This window comes from Theropithecus gelada, chromosome 4 (assembly GCF_003255815.1).
Source record: "Theropithecus gelada isolate Dixy chromosome 4, Tgel_1.0, whole genome shotgun sequence".
NCBI lineage: Eukaryota > Metazoa > Chordata > Mammalia > Primates > Cercopithecidae > Theropithecus > Theropithecus gelada.
Window position 1 is genome coordinate 74,033,265 of NC_037671.1, and position 16,848 is coordinate 74,050,112.

Genomic DNA, 16,848 nt, shown 5'->3' on the forward strand with positions numbered 1-16,848 from the left:
AAGAAAGAAAGAAAGAAAGAAAGAAAGAAAGAAAGAAAGAAAGAAAGAAAGAAAGAAAGAGAGAGAAGAAAGAGAACTAAGTTAAGTCTTGGTTGTATGATAATCATGGTTACAATAGCCACCCATCATTTATCAATCATCTCTAAGTGGCTAGGTACTATGCTGACTGCTTTGTATACTGTTATTTTATACAATCCTCACAACTCTAAGAGACAAGATTTATTATCTGCATTCTACAGATTAGGAAACTGAGGCACAAAGAAGGTTAAGTTCTTGACAAAGATCATGCAGCTTTACAAATGTGGCTGAATTCTCTTCAATTCATAGCTTCTGGTCTTTTTAGTAGTTGGGTATTCTACTTAGTCAATCATTGTACCAAGAAAAAAGACAAATATAGGTAGTGGAAAGAGATTTGATATTTCCAAATTTGATATATTTTTAGATACCTACTCGGAATTAAAGCCAAATTCTTTAAAGATCCTAATTCCTCAGACTTCATTTATCATGTAAAGAAAAAAAAATCAAGTGATTAAACTGCATTGTCACTTGAGCTGATAACTATTGGGTAGCACCAACACACACCCAAACACACCCATAATGTTACCTACATTCAGTTGTGGCATCTCCAGTCAAAGGTTCTCCTTCTCCACTGCTGTAAGTGGCAAATATTGAAATTCTGTATTTGGTCTCTGGCTGCAGATTTTCTATCATAGTATGGATTGCATCTTCAGGAAGATTTTTCTCTCCAGTGTCAACATCATCGTAAAGTGATTTCCATGAGACCCTGTAACCGCGAACCATTCCTGGAGCAGATGTCCAATAAGCCCCAATTGATGTGTCAGTGATGTCTTTAGTAACTAAATCTCGAGGAGAACCACGTTCTAGAACAGAAATTAAAAGGGAATCTTTTTTAAAAATGTCTAGTAGTTATTTACGTATTAATATTCATTGATCCTGGTAGAGATTCTGACTTGCTGGACTCAAACTCAGTTTGTCTAAAATTGCCCATTTCTTCTTTCTGAGTTGTCCATCCTATTCTGTCAGTGGAATAGATTGATGCAATAAAACTTTAGAATTATATTTGATTTCTACCTCTTAGCCTTGCCCCCATATGCCTACTTAGATAATCTTATCCTTCAGGACAAGTTTGACATCCAAATTTGAGGAAGTATTTGTCTTTAAAAAAAAAATTCCAAGGGAAAAAAACTGTATCTAAGTCCCAGAATTTTATCACATTTTAGTTGGCCTTGTGGCATGGCCCATTGTTCACAAAGATCTTTATTTTGTTACCATGATCTTTTTCTCTCTGATCTAATTTAAATAAACTCATTTTCAATGCATGATTTACAACAACTGCAGCAATCTCATATCACTTACAAAACTTAATTCCAACAACTCTTTCTTGGTGAAACTTGTATTTGCTCATGAAGTTTAAAAAGTAGCAGTGCAAACTTTCAATATAGCTTAACCCTAACAAAACTAAAAACAACCAATTCTTCTGGAAAACTTAAAAGTGATTAGTCACCAAAATAAAACATACCACTTGTTCTAGCTGATCAAAAATGTCTGCTACTAAATTTTGGTTCTTTCATTCAAAAAACATACAACCCAAGTGGAAAAATATGGAAACCTCAACTTAATAGGAGGCACAGATATCTTTCAATAAAACCCTCACTCTCCACATTTTAGATGTAAGATAAATATACAGGTTGCTTTATATTGGCTACCTTTACTAGGCTTTATGCCACAGTATGACATAAATACAAAACTCTCTGCTTCCCAGCATACATCTTACCAGTAATTGTTGTATGTTCATGCAAATGATATATATTGCTCTTAAAAGAATTTTAAAAACTATTATTTTACTTAAAGAGTAAAAATGAATATCTTAAAAGTAGTCATAATTTAACAATTAAATTTCAACACAAAAAGTAAAGGTAACAATGAATGAAAAAGAAATCTAGGTGGACAAAATCATATCATATATGCTTGGATTTAGAGGGGAAAAAATAAATGAAACAGAAGCCGGGCAGCCTGCCAGACCCCAAGCCCAAATGGAAAATTCTAACTCCATTAAAAATAACTTTAACTGCTGACAGCACATCTCATCCCTGGAAGGAAATTAGTTACATATTTCACTGCAACAAAGAATACTTATTTTTAAGAGCACATTGAATTTTTTCCCTCAGCTCTTGAGGCTAATTCCCATTTGAAAGTCTTCTTTAGGTGTCTTTACTATGTAAATGGTCATACACCTTTATTTTTTCTCTACTTGGAATATAAAAGTACAATTTTAAACTGTTTGTTTTATTTGGTTTGGTTGTGGGTTTCTTTGTTTTGTTTTTTATCTGTTTTGATAATCAATATCCCAACAACTAGTCTATAAGTTTTAAATGTACAGCACGTTTTTTGTTTGCTTGATATACACCATTTTCAATATGTGCCTTTTCTTCTAAATTTCCTCAATTGTAGTCAGGAACAGCTATTGTGAAATGACCTTGTTTGAAAGCAATTTTGCATTTAAATGAGCTGCATTAATGACGTTTCAAAAAAGTATCAGACAAATAAGGTTAACTAGAATTTGGGAATTATCTTTCCAATTAACACTGGGGTGATTTTAAAACAATTTCAACTTTTATTTTTCCCAAAGGTTTTGCTTCTCAACCTATTTTTCTTTCTACAGCGCTAAATTTGTGACATCGTTTATTTCCATGACAACAGACATCAATCTCATAAACACAGGCCAATGATTTCACTGTGAGAAAAATAATAGGAAGAGAATTGTGGTTGAAGCAAAAATACATTCATAAAGATATTTCTGGGCTTAAAACAAAAGGATCTAAGATCACAAGACTTGTCTCCCTATGGATTTTAATCAACTATTTTAACACTCTCAAGACTATAAAGCTAGAACAAAATATTAGTAAAATGCAATGAAGACCTTTCCCAAGGTTTATCAATATTCTAAAAATAATCTACAACAGCAATTTTTAAGATGCAAATTAAAAATCAACTAAAGAATATTTATAAGCTCTAATTAATGGCATGACAACACTATTTTGAGTGAACACTGAGTAAGTTCTCAGTCTCAGAAAAAACTCACTAAAAATTGTAGTTTCTCTCTGTGGTATATAAAGGCAGGCACTGTCACTACAACATTCCATGTTAGTGACACAGCAACATAGACTCCAAAGAAAGGAGAAAGATAGTTCAATCCAGACACCACAATTGAGAAGATAAGCTGCTTCATATGGGCTTCGTACATGTCAATCAGTCAGTTTGATAAGAATATTCCTAAATATTAAATCTATACTGCTCCCCAAACACATTGATAATTTTTTTTAGGGAGGAGGGCTGACTATTCTATCTGTTACGTTACAACCAGGAATTTTGAAAATAAGTTGTACTCATGACAAGTAAATGTATAGCCCTTGAATTTTTAAAACATGAGATCTTGGTTTGGCCAAACATTATATTACCAAAAAATGAAGCAAGTGGATTGCGCCCTGTGGTACAGTTGGCAGGATGGAAACTGGCAAGTGGCCGAACTTGTCTTGGGGCCAGGTGTGCAACCATCTGAGCAGGTCATCAACAGCCTATGTCACCTCCTGGGGCCTTGGGGCCCACAGCAGCAAAATAACTGGACTGGACTTGAAGCGATAAACAGAATTGCCTGAAAAACCAAAGGCTGGACCCTACCCAAATCAATTAGATTGGAATACTTGGGGATGCACCTAAGTACTGGTGCTTTCTAAACATCTTTTAAATCTGCCCTGTGATTCCAAAACCTCTACAATTCTTTATTCTTTCCCCCTTTTTGCTCTTCTTTCTACTTCTCCTCTCTGAGGTCTAGAGAAGCATTTATTAGGGAGGTGTGCTGGGTCAGTGTGGGAAGGAACCTCAAATCTGCTTTCACATAGAAGCAGTGCTCCTTCAAAATAAAGACAGGTATGGTGAAAGTAAACTGGTCAAAATCATTACACACATGATGCTCTGTAGGACTGCTGGGTGGTTTGTATTTTGTGTGGTTATATTGCCATGTACAGAAAATCACTGCTTTAGGTGGAAAAATAATCTCAAGGCTGACCCTCAGAGAACAGAGGAGATGATTTAAGCTTTTTATCACATCTCCATGGACACATGTGGGATATTCACTGCTCTCTTCTCCCCTCCATCTTCTCTCAAAAGGAAATGGCTCTGAACACACAGGAAATGGCTCTGAAACAGGAAATGGCCTCTTGTTGAAGAGCTGAGCACATTTTCACATGAATGAAGTTCTAAGTGTTACCTAGCAAGGCATTTACTTGGTTCAATACATTGTCATTTTTGTCCTGAATCTAAGGAGCTCCAGACATCAGTAACTACAGGAAGAAATTATCTGACTTGTTTTGGTTTAGTTTGGTTATATTGGGTTTAGGCAAGAGTCCCTTTTTAGAGTACCTAAGAGGGAATAGGAAAGAGAGAGTGAGAAGTAAAGATGTGAGAAGACTAGTCTGTAGGCCATCTCTGGGAGAGGTTACTGCTCCTCAAAAGGAGAAAGCATAGAAACAGTGGCAGTGAACAGAAAGCAACCCTAGTAGACGTTTTGCCATGTAGTCACTACCTTTCCCTGAACCTAGATCTACTTTTGCTCTAGCAGAGGCTCCCTCCCTTCTGAGGTCCTCCTCTTTCTTCTGTGCCCCAGGGTTTACAAATATGTGTGTTATGGTGCTGGGATTTGTTTAGGGTTTTTTTTGAATAATATTTAGTCTCATACTACTTGCTCTCTTCTGTTCTGGATATATGCCTGTGCTCTCTCTATTAATTTTTTCTCTGGTAATAGAAATTCTGGCAATCATTTCAAACAAGTCATCATCTACAATGATGATATTCCTTTATTCCCATTCCTTTGATTCTATCTTGACAGTTTCCCTTACACTTTATTCTTCCTAGCATAGTACCAGTATAGGTATAAATGTCATAAGTTTAAAGGTATAAAACTCTATCAGGTTTTGAAATTTGGCTACTCAGCATTTCTGTCCTTATTATAAAGCTTAGTTACATCTATTCAAAAGTCATTTTTCTAGTGTGTGCTTGCATGTGTCTCTGTGCTGCTGCTGTGGTAAGTCATTCAGACAGGTCTACTTCTTATGATCTGAACATCCTGAAGGAGTTGATTCCTACACTGCTTTTTTCCACATACCAAGCCAAAGAAATAATGCCTCATTTAAGTAACTTTCCTATGTTTCCTTACCCCTTTTCCATTTTCTTTCTGAAAAGCAAATTATCATCCAATTCAAATACAATTATAACACAAATTAGCCAATGATACATGAAAAATTAATCATCATGAAATAAAACTGTATTTCATCTTATAGATTGTTCCAGCCAGCTTTCATTAAGTTTCATATACCACTTTCAAAAATAGAAGTTAAATTGAAAATGTAATGTAAACTCTCTTCTAAATCAATTTGTCTTTTCCGTTAGAGCTCAGCTCAAAAGTCATCCAACTTTCCACAGCATACAGAAGATCTGCTTCTGGATAATGTTCATGTGGAAATACATTTGATTTACAACCAATGAATCAGAGCCACCATTCCAAAGGACAAAGTTCACTATTGATAAGTTAACTCAGCTACTTTAAGCTATACACAGTTTTTAAAAACATCTTAGCAATTAAATCACCATTCAACTTCAAAGTTGGCTTGAGCAAAAAAGTGTTTCTTCCATAATTATTACCTCTCCACATTGATTTCAATTTTTATCTGACAAGCAATTAATTCACAGGAAAAGGAAATAGAAATTACTGTTTGCTGACTGTGCTAAAGTTCCCTGGCAACGTCAGCGTTATTATACCCAGAATGTATGATTTTTCAAATTATGAGACAGCAGTAAATCAGTGAAAACACAGAGGCCTTGTTTAGTCCATCTTTAAGGGCCTCATGTTACTCAACATCATGCAGAATTCCTGAGATGTGCTAAAAACCTCATTGTAACAAAATGTCAACTGAATACACTTGGTTTGATCCTAGACATTCATATCTAGGAGGTTGGCAGGTTGCTACAGCAACTGAAACAAAGGAAATTCTAAAAAGTCATATTTTCCGTAGCCAAAAAAAAAACACTCAAAAATTTAACAAGAAAACATATTATTATCAAACTGAAATTCTCATTCATTTGTGGTAAATCTCTGAATTAAAATGGGCATTATTTATTGAGAGATTTATAAAAACAGATTTTCCTCCAAGCACTAACAGCGGCAATTAAAGGTTCTTTCAAGACTTGAAGTGCGATTACATATACAGTAGTGTTTTTGTAATTATATTGTCTAACTGCTCTAACAACAACAACAACGGGGGGAAAAAACAATGTAAATCAAACCTAATGATGTGTGCTCACATTCCTCTGAAGTTTGGATCTGAAATAGTAATAAACTCTGCCTTTGTGACTCTATTGCCTACAGTACTACAGCCAACCATGAACTTCCCCAACGCCAATGCTAATAAATCTCTCTTCCAGCAACAGGGGAATTTTCTGATCATTGGCTGCATTTCAAAAAAAGTAGTAGGAAACAGATTCAAGTTAGGGATGGTTGTAGACCACACTACATATTTTTTTAAATACAAAACAACAACAACTTTCTTTCCTTTTGAATTGAGAGTCATAACGCATTTGAAGTAATCTATAAGATGTCCAACCTACAGAATGCTCTTGCCGGCTGACACCATGCCCCTGGATAAAGGAAACATTCCTTCAAGTTCTGCTCTTACCACCTCCTCTCCCAAGAGAAAAACAGATTAGAAAAACAGCAGCCCTCAAAAGCAGTTGCCTGGCTCTGTTTCTGGGCTTTCCACTCCCTGCATTTACCATCATATCCTATTCCTGTATATGGTATGTGGATTTGGCTGAGTTAATACAATAAAATGAAATGGAATAACCAGGGGCAAAAATCTTCTACTATTTTCATTTAGTCACAACTATGCTTTCACATATTTGTCAAGTTTACCACACATAATGCAATGGGATAAATATGTTAACAAAATCAGGCTGGAGGCCCTTTTGTTAATCCTTCACTGCAGTAAAGCGCTTTAGCATAAATGAACAAAATGTCCGTTGTAAATTATTACAATTTAGTTAGGAATTAACTGTATTTTTTAAGCAAGCTGACAAATTATCTAGCTTTCCTTCTTCTCAGGAAATAGAAAACAATAGCTTTTAAAGTTTATTTTACTATCTATGTATTTCCCTTAGAGATTGTTTCTGATCAAAGACACGCGCGTGTGTGTACACTCGCACATGCGTACAAGTTGATAGATTTTCGATACCACTTGTGAAGAGATATAATATTATAAACAAATTATACATCTGGCTTACAAAAATCACAGCCTAGTAGAATGTGCTTCCTGTAAAATTAAAAAGTACATTTTGTTAAATGCAATTTTTAAATATTATTCTTGGCAAAAAATGCCTTAATTTTTAGAATTGGGAAGATTTTTACTGAGCATAAATATATATACATATATTTTAAGCAAGAAAGCACAAATGAATACGAGAAGGTTAAAAGGCACAACCAGAAGAAAAACTATTAAATTATTTCCAAGATACGCCTTTTAAAGAAGAAATGTTCATAAATGCAATCTATATCTACCCTGTAAAAAATAAAGAGTGAAAGTTTGTCCTCCAAAAATATCTTATGAGCAACCTATGCTAAAAGCTCGTGGAAAGCATATGGAGAAACAGAACTTCAAAAGGTCCAAAGAAAAGGACAAATTTCTCCAAAATTCTGGATGTTGCCCCAGATTGTAAAGATCACATGCTTTTGTTGTTTGGATTATGTCTGTGTATTTAAGGCAATTTCTGTTTCTACTATTTTTTCCAAAACTTTTGTGTCACCGATTATATTTGAAATACTAAAGCTATACAGTTGACAACATAGGTTTGCACTGTGAGGGTCCACTTACATGCAGATTTATTTCAAGCAAATGCAGACAAAAAATACAGTATTCACAGGATGCAAAACCCATCTATATGCAGAGGCCGACTTTTCATATATACAGGTTCCCTAGGCCCGACTACAGGACTTGAGTATGAGAGGACTTTGGTATATGCAGCGGATATTGGTATATGCAGGGGTCTTGGAACCAATCCAACCCCTCCAACCCTGAGTATACCAAGACGCTTTTAGATATCAGATCTAAAGTTAATAAGCTATGTCCTCTTGATGAATTTTGTAGACATATAGTATTTCACAGTTTCCAATGAGTTTCACTTACATTCTCCTGTTTGATCTCAACAATAACTCTGGGAGGAAAGAAGGAAGATAATCATCCCTTCTTTATAGATGAATAAACTAAGGCCCAGAGGGGTTAAAGGTTTACTCCAGGTCACACAGCTAAGTAGTACAACCAGGTCTCTTCTAGTTGTAAGTAATTTACACACTGGTACCTAATCTTTCATTTAAATCTTTTTCTAGAAACAGATTTCATGGACTATGGAAATTTAACTCTTGATCACTATCATTATTATTATTATTATTATTATTATTTTTTTTTTTTTGAGATGGAGTTTCATTCTTGTTGCCCAGCCTGGAGTGCAATGGTACAATCTCAGCTCACTGCAACCTCCTACTCTCGAGTTCAAGCCATTCTCCTGCCTCAGCTTCCCAAGTGGCTGGGATTACAGGCATGCGCCACCATGCACAGCTGATTTTTGTATTTAGTAGAGACAGGGTTTTACCATGTTGGCCAGGCTGGTTTCAAACTCCTGACCTCAGGTGATCCACCCGCCTCGGTCTCCCAAAGTCCTGGGATTACAGGCGTGAGTCACCATGCCTGGCTGATCACTACTATTTTGATTAGTATTTTTAAATTATTTGTTTTTCATTCTTAAGTCTTGAAGTTTCTAAGAACTGCCTATTGTATGTCCTGTCTCACTAATTACAATATCTACAACCTTCCAAACTCCTGGATCCAACAGCTTTGATGGATATTTTGCTTAGTCACTGTGATTTCATATTAGAAGATACTTCAGATTCCTTTTCTTCCTATAATCATTTAAAATAAGCCATATAAAATATAATGATAAAGAGAAGGAAAGCTATTGCTGATAGTCCATGTAGGCCCCCAACTACAGGACTGAGTCAACATCATGGGATTTTTAGCATTACAATCCATTCTCATTGCGGTTTAATTAGATGTGTATTTTCTCTCCCTTACAGTATTCATGTAGTAGCTGTGTTAAGTTAAACCTGAGCTGTGATTATATCTCAAAAGATCCTAAAAAATGTAAAGGTCTCTGACAATTAACTCTAAAGAGCCAAGGAAACCGCTCCAGTATTGCTGATGTTTCTTACTAAGCACTTTATCACAATCACTTTGAACATTTAATACAGAACGGAATTTCAGAAATTACGTAGAAAACAAATAGAAACTTGAGTTCTTATATTTCTTGAGCTTTTATGCATGGTGAATGAAAAGAGCACTTGAATGGAAGTCAGAAAATGGTTCCTATCTGGACCAGAAAGATAGAACTAGCTGCATAAACTTGGGCAATCCAAACCTTTTTACATAGATGTTTCCCAAGGTCCCTTCCCCCTCTGAATGTCATACACCTATTCTCCTTTCAACCAACCCATGGAATTATAAACACATTTCTTTGGCCTTATTATGCATCCAGCTCCCCAAGGCACTTCTTAATCAAGTTTAATTTTTTCAGCTGCTTACATTCTACATCTCTGAATAACAGACAGCTTTATGGTTATTTATTTTTCAATATACATTATTTTTAAGAGAAAGGATTGCACACTTCTAGATTCATTCTCTGAAAACATTTTAAGCTTCCTAGAGGCAGCACCACAAACAAGTTCCTAGATTTTCAGAAAATATGATGGTAATTACCTTCAAGTGTTGTTCCTTCACCAAAGAGGGCATCTCCAGCCCCAGACGCATACAAGGCTGTCACAGATAAGGCGTATTGTGTCCCTTCCTTCAATCCCCGCAGCACCGTATTGGTTGTATCTCCCCTCACAGTGACCTCTTGAGTTTCACCCCCTGCCACTGGGGTATATGTGATGAGATACTGTTTCACTTTTCCTGGTGCCCCACTCCAAGATAATTTCATAGTAGACGTCGTAGGGTCAGAAACTCTTAAGTCTCTTGGATTCCCTCTAACTTCATTAAAAAATGACAACATCATCAAAACCCATTATTTAATAAAATGACTTGAAAAACATTTCGTTACTTTACATACGCATGTGCACTACAACAAATTTATACCCTGGGTGAGACTATGACAATTTTTACTGTTTACTAGCCAACAAAGCTAAATCAGACCCTATATGTTAGTAGAAACAAGGGGAAAGATATCCAGTCCCTTTTCTGTTTTTACAAAGGTTAAAATCTTCCAAGTAAAATATTTCATGTTAGAATATTTCCTATAAGATAGTTTCCCTGTATTTCCTTAAAAGTGGAAGAAAGCATTATAAAATGTATACATGTTGATTAGTATTACAATGCAGACTTTAATTCCTTTAAGAAATCTTCAGTAAAAACAGTTAATCAGTGTAATGCTATGAACATCTAAAGGTAACACCCAGGAACTAATTCTGATATAATAAAAATGATAAATTATAAACATAATGCTGTCCCTAGAGGGAAAAAAAGTAAGAGAAAAAAAACAGCTCAGTGAGACCCAGCCTTGGGTACAAATCCCCAGGGACCACCCCATCTTTTTGTAGCTGTGATGTTTGCTATTTCATGACTTTCCTTGTAGATTGGTCATGTCCTCTTTGAAGGTTCCTAAGGAACCGAGTCCTATGTCACTCTCCACTGAGCATATAAAAGCCAGCCAGTTTTACTCCAGAAAATAGAAAGATGAAGAGGTATTGGGTCGCATTATGGTGCCCAGCACAAAGAGCCCTAGACTCTCAGCAAGAGAGAAAAACAATGAAGTAGTCACACTTCACCAATGGAAGACAGGAGGAAGAAAGCAGGTAAAAGACAAAGCCTCTGTAGCAGAACAGACTATTGAGCTAGGTTGCAGGGGGAAGAGAGGAGAGTGAAGCAGTGAAAGGAGGGAAAGAGATGCAGTGGGAGGAGGGAGAGAGATGCAGTGGGACGGAGGGAGAGAGATGCAAAGGGAGGAGGGAGAGGGATGCTGTGGGAGGAGGGAGAGTGATGAAGTGGGAGGGAGGGAGAAAGATTCAGTGGGGGGGAGAGAGATGCAGTGGGAGGAGGGAGAGGGATGCAGTGGGAGGAGGGAGAGGGATTCAGTGGGAGGGAGGGAGAGGGATGCAGTGTGAGGAGGGAGAGGGATGCAGTGGGATGAGGGAGAGGGATGCAGTGCGAGGAGGGAGAGGGATGCAGTGGGAGGGAGGGAGAGAGATGCAGTGCGAGGAGGGAGAGGGATGCAGTGGGAGGGAGGGTGAGAGATGCAATGGGAGGAGGGAGAGGGATGCCATGGGAGGAGGGAGAGAGATGCAGTGGGAGGGAGGGAAAGAGATGCAGTGACAGGAGGGAGAGAGATGCAGTGGGAGGAGGGGGAGAGATGCAGTGGGAGGAGGGAGAGGGATGCAGTAGGAGAAGAGATGCAGTGGGATGGAGGGAGAGAGATGCAGTGAGAGGGAGTAAGAGGGATGCAGTGGGAGGAGGGAGAGAGATGCAGTGGGAGGAGGGAAAGAGATGCAGTGGGATGGAGGGAGAGGGATGCTGTGGGAGTAGGTAGAGAGATGCAGGGGGAGGGACAGCAGTGGGTGGTGGGAGCATGATGCAGTAGGAGAGGAGGGGGAGTGATGCAGTGGGGGGAGAGAAATGCAGTGGGAGGAGGAAGAGGAATGCAGTGGAAGGAGGGAGAGTGATTCAGTGGGAGGTGGGAGAGTATTGCAGTGGGAAGAGGGAGAGTGATACAGTGAGAGGGAAGGCAGTGGGCAGTGGGAGCGTGATGCAGTGGGGGAAGAGGGAGAGTGATACAGTGGGAGGAGGGAGAGTGATGCAGTGGGAGGAGGGAAAGGGATGCTGTGAGAGGTGGGAGAGTGAAGCAGTGGCAGATGGGAGAGTGATGCAGTGGAAGGAGGGAGAGTGATGCAGTGGGAGGGAGTGCAGTGGGCGGTGGGAGCGTGATGCAGTGGGGGAGGAGGGAGAGGAATGCAGTAGGAGTGGGTAGAGTGATGCAGTGAGAGGGAAGGCAGTGAGACAGAGAAGGGTGATGCAGACCAAGCTATAATGGATACTCCTTGTAAATGTCTGCAGTAGGGCAGTAAAATCCATAAACTCAGATTCACCATTTATTAGCTGTGTGGTCTTGATTTATTATTTAATTTCCTCAGCCTTAATTCTCTTATAAAGCTGAGATGATAATAATAACATAAACACTATGTAGGGATTAAACAAAATATATGAAAAGCCCTTTGTACAGAACCTGGCACCAGACAGGTACTCAGTAACTTTTCATTATTGCTAATGTGTTCTTAGCATTATTATTGCTATTTTAAAAACATTAGAGCTAGGAAATAAAATAAAAAATTATGAATGTCTCATTTTGCCCCCAATGAAATCACATATTAAACATTAATAATTTCAACAAACAAACATCAGAATATATCCTGGGATCCTAATCATCCCATCTAAAGAAAAACAAGTTAATGTTTAAAAATCTTTCTTAAGAAGTAAAATACAATCTATTTCAATGGTGCATAGAAGTTTGATTTTTAATTCTTAGCCACCCTTCAATTCACATTGAAACATTTAATAATATTATTTTTAAAAGAATATTGAGACTATATCCTAGCATTTAAATTCTATTGACGTGCATGGTGGCTCATGCCTGTAATCCCAACACACCAGGAGGCCAAGGCAGGCAGATCCCCTGAGGTCAGGAGTCTCAGACCAGCCTGGCCAACATGGTGAAACCCTGTTTCTACTAAAAATACAAAAATTAGCTGGGTGTAGTTGCACGCGCCTGTAATCCCAGCTACTTGGGAGGCTGAGTCAGGAGAATCGCTTGAACCCGGGAGGCGGAGGTTGCAGTGAGCCGAGCCACTGCACTCCAGCTTGGATGACAGAGGGAGACTCTGTCTCCAAAAAATTAATAAATTAATTAACTAAATTAATCAACACAAGTAAATAATGTCATGATTAAGTAAAAAAAAAAATTAAACTTAAGTCTAAAAGGACTATGGTCTAACATACTCAAATAATTGAAACAAAGTGTCTCATGAGTTTTTTATCTGGATAGTTGTCTCAATTTTCCCCTCTAGTCTAAGAGTTTGGTTGTCACCATATGATAAGCATATTTCCTCTACCTTCTTCAGTGGCTGCGTTTCCAGTTAATGGAGAACCAGGTCCCGAGAAATATTCAGGAATTACAGTTACTTCATATTTAGTGTCTGGAATCAAGTTCTCCAGCGTTCTCCTCCTCTGATTGGGTGGGGTGGTAACTTCTCTGCTTTCTCCACCAGCAACTGGTCTATATATAATTCGATATCTTAAAACTCTCCCTGGAGCTTGAGTCCAAGTAATTTTAAAACTATCGGTAGTCTCATCTGTCACCTTTAGGTTTCGAGGTGCTCCTTTTACTGAAATAAAAAAAAGAAAAACAGATGTTAAAACATAAATTGACTTTATATGAAAAATACAAAAATTACTTTTTTATTACTAAATTATACCATTTCTCTAAAGAAATCCATGAGCAATTTATTTGCAAACATCCTGGTTTCTGCATTCATTTAGCCAGAGATTAACTAAATTCTGAAATAGCAAATATGAATTCTACAATATCCAGAAAGAAACTAAGTACTGTTAATTTTTTAATTACATAAAGATGTATGTAATAGTAAACTTTTAAAATAATAAATATTCTATCAAATGCTAAATTTATACTGCTATAAACTTCAAGAATAAAAACAATTCATTTCTTTGAATATAAGCAGCCAAGACTTTCACTCTTACTACATTTTCTCACGAAACTAGGAAAATAATACCTAACACCCGGCTCTACCATGTCTACCCACCCAACCAAATTGTCTTATCCAGTTAGTCCCACACTAACTTTTTATCTGTATAGTCACTTGACTTGGAGAATAATTGGACCATACACAGGATGGAACAAGCAGAGAATTAGATCTACATCTTGAAGCTAAGGTGCACTATGGGTAACACCCACAGACTCATAATTTTAAATGCATTTTTCATTAAGCCCAAATGAGAACATCATTTGGTTTTGTGTTCAGTATACATGTTTAAATGACCCTCTTGCTCAGTGGGGCCAACTGTCTCTATAGACAATATATTCAGGAAAGATGAACTAAAGGTCTTTTTCTTCTCAGTCCACTGGGGTGGACTGAGAAGTATCACATTCCACTGAGAATGTGATACATTGTGGCATGTATCACACAGACATTTAGAAGTTTACTTAAATATTCAACACATCAATAGATCACTCCAGGGAGAAAGAAAGGAAGGAAGTATATCTCTCTAGAAGAGAAAGGAAGGAAGTATATCTCTCCAGGAAGGAAAGAAATGGTACTTGGCCAACTTACACCCATGATTCATTTTGTATTGGAAGGAAAAAGATTAAACAAGTCAGAACAAATCAGCAGATAGACTGATGGGTTGGAATCCTAGCTCTGAAGCTTAATAGATATGTAATTCTGAGCCATAGATTATCCTAGCAGCAAAACATGACTATTTATAGGATTATTTAAGTGGTTAAATGAGATAATCTATGGAAAACATTTAGCAGAGCATCTGACACAAGCAGAAGCTCTATAATTGTTAGCTTAATGAAAGTATTACATTGGAAACTTTCTTATCAACTAAAAAAAATTTAAATCCCAGATTCCATTACAGACAATATAACTGAAAAGACATTACCCAACTCCACTGTAGTAGCCCAATGACCAAAAACTAGAGTGTGTATGAATGGAGTGACTTCTACTCAAAAACCCGAGACAAGTCCTCTCTTGAGACAGATTTCCCATTCCCCTCCCAAAATGCTGAAGAGAAAGGGTCAGGGTCATTGAGTAGCAGTGTGGGCATTACAGGAAAAGCATCAGAAAGTCAGAAATATCTGAGTATGGCCTTCTCGCTTATATGACCACAAAAGTCATAAGATGAAAGGACTTCTTAGGCCATTTAGTTTATGTGGTGGCCTTCAGGAAGAAATATACATAAACCATGAAAAAAAAAAGAAAAATAGCAATCTTATCTGAAAAAAGGTTTCAGAGAAAAAAGATTCTCTAGCTTTTATCAGTATAGTATGCCAATATGTACCATCCCTGTCAGCAAATACTTCTTTATAACTATCTTAAATTCCTCACACTATTCTCCCAGGGTCTTTACCTCCTATTCCCAGTCAAAAGAGGAAACAACAATTGACATCTATTGTGATACTTTGCTATGCTAATGTTAAAGAATAATTGCCTTGCCTTAGTCTGCCGCTAACCAACTTAAATTGGTGCCCTTAAATGTCAAACGTAACAAAGTGTGTCCAAATATATTCAACTCCATCCAGTAAGGAGTACATATGTAAACAAATACTGCTTAAAACATTTGGCAAAATTTGCACACCATGTTCATAGCAGCAATATTCACAAAAAGTAGATGCAGCCCAAATGTCCACTGATGAAGGGAGATAAACAAAATGTGAAGCAGGGCGCCATGGCATATGCCTGTAGTCCCAGCTACTCAGGAGGCTGAGGCAAGAGGATCATTTGAGCCTAGGATTATGAGGCCAACCTGGGTAACATAGTAAGAACCCCATCTTAAAAGATATGTGGTGCATACATACAGTGGAATATTATTCAATCATAAGTAGAGAGGGCATTCTGACACACGCTACAACATGGATCAACCTTGAGGACATTTACGGTGTGAAATAATCCAGGCACAAGACAAGTACTGAAAGAGTCCTCTCAAGTAAGGTAGTTAATCAGAAGGAATTCTGTCTCTAATTCCTAGAGACAGAAAATAGAATGGTGGTTTCCAGGAGTAGAGGGAAGGAGGGAATGGGGAATTATTCCTTAATGAGTACAGAATTTCAGTTTCACAAGTTCTAAAGATGGATGGTGGCGATGGTAGCACAACAAGGTGAATGTACTTAATGCCACTAAAATGTGCATTCAAAAAATGGTTAAAATGGTAAATACGTTATGTATACTTTAGTACAACTTTTTAAAAGAATATAATTAATTGATAATATACTTACTACCAACATATATACGTGTGTGTGTGTATATATATATATTTGCCATAACTCCATAAGTACAGTAAACAATTTCAGAAAGATTTAAGACATGACATTCCTGAAATGTGGGACCAAAAATGATGGATAAGCAGTATTTCAAAAGTTAATTCCATAATTATCAATAGTTCTCTAGGTCTCTTAACTTCAAATTCATCAAAAGAATTCTAAGGTTTTTTACTTAAAAGTTATTTTTCTCTTTCTAAAAAGATTTATGAAAAGCTGTCTTTAAAAGATGCCAAATCTTACAAAGGCATTGGCAATTCTGAACTATAAAGCAGATGGTTATTAACTTTGTACTGCAATAAATTATTCATTTTTGAAAAACAGTGGCAGAAACCCCCATCACACCTTCTTCGGTGGTCTCCTCTCCAGCTAAGGGAATGCTGAAGCCATCCTCATACTCCGCAGTCACATTGACCAAATACAGGGTCTCTGGCTTCAGGTTGCTGAGAACAACACTGGTGCTCGATGCTGGCTCCACCACAGTGACCTCGTCATCCCCAGTCGCTTCCTTGTAGGTGATGTGATATGAAAAAACATTTTCTCCAGCTGGAGACCAGTTGGTTTTGAAACCATAAGAAGTCACTTCTGAAAAACTAAGATCCTTTGGAGGGACGTAAGCTATTTAAA

At 37.3% G+C, this 16,848-nt stretch overlaps 1 protein-coding gene across 4 annotated transcripts in view; it reads right to left on the reverse strand.

Moving 5' to 3' along the window:
• The window catches only part of COL12A1 (collagen type XII alpha 1 chain), a 123,191-nt gene that overhangs the window by 82,055 nt on the left and 24,288 nt on the right, over positions 1–16,848 (reverse strand). For 2 of the 4 annotated variants that reach the window (XM_025382190.1, XM_025382191.1), the window contains exons 11-14: positions 16,567–16,839; positions 13,277–13,549; positions 9,876–10,148; positions 609–881 (exon numbers count right to left, since the gene is read on the reverse strand). The exons of the other annotated variants lie outside the window; for them this stretch is intronic. In XM_025382190.1, coding sequence (XP_025237975.1) covers positions 609–881; positions 9,876–10,148; positions 13,277–13,549; positions 16,567–16,839 — 1,092 coding nt within the window. The remainder of the gene's footprint in view (positions 1–608; positions 882–9,875; positions 10,149–13,276; positions 13,550–16,566; positions 16,840–16,848) is intronic. 4 annotated transcript variants of the gene reach the window in all.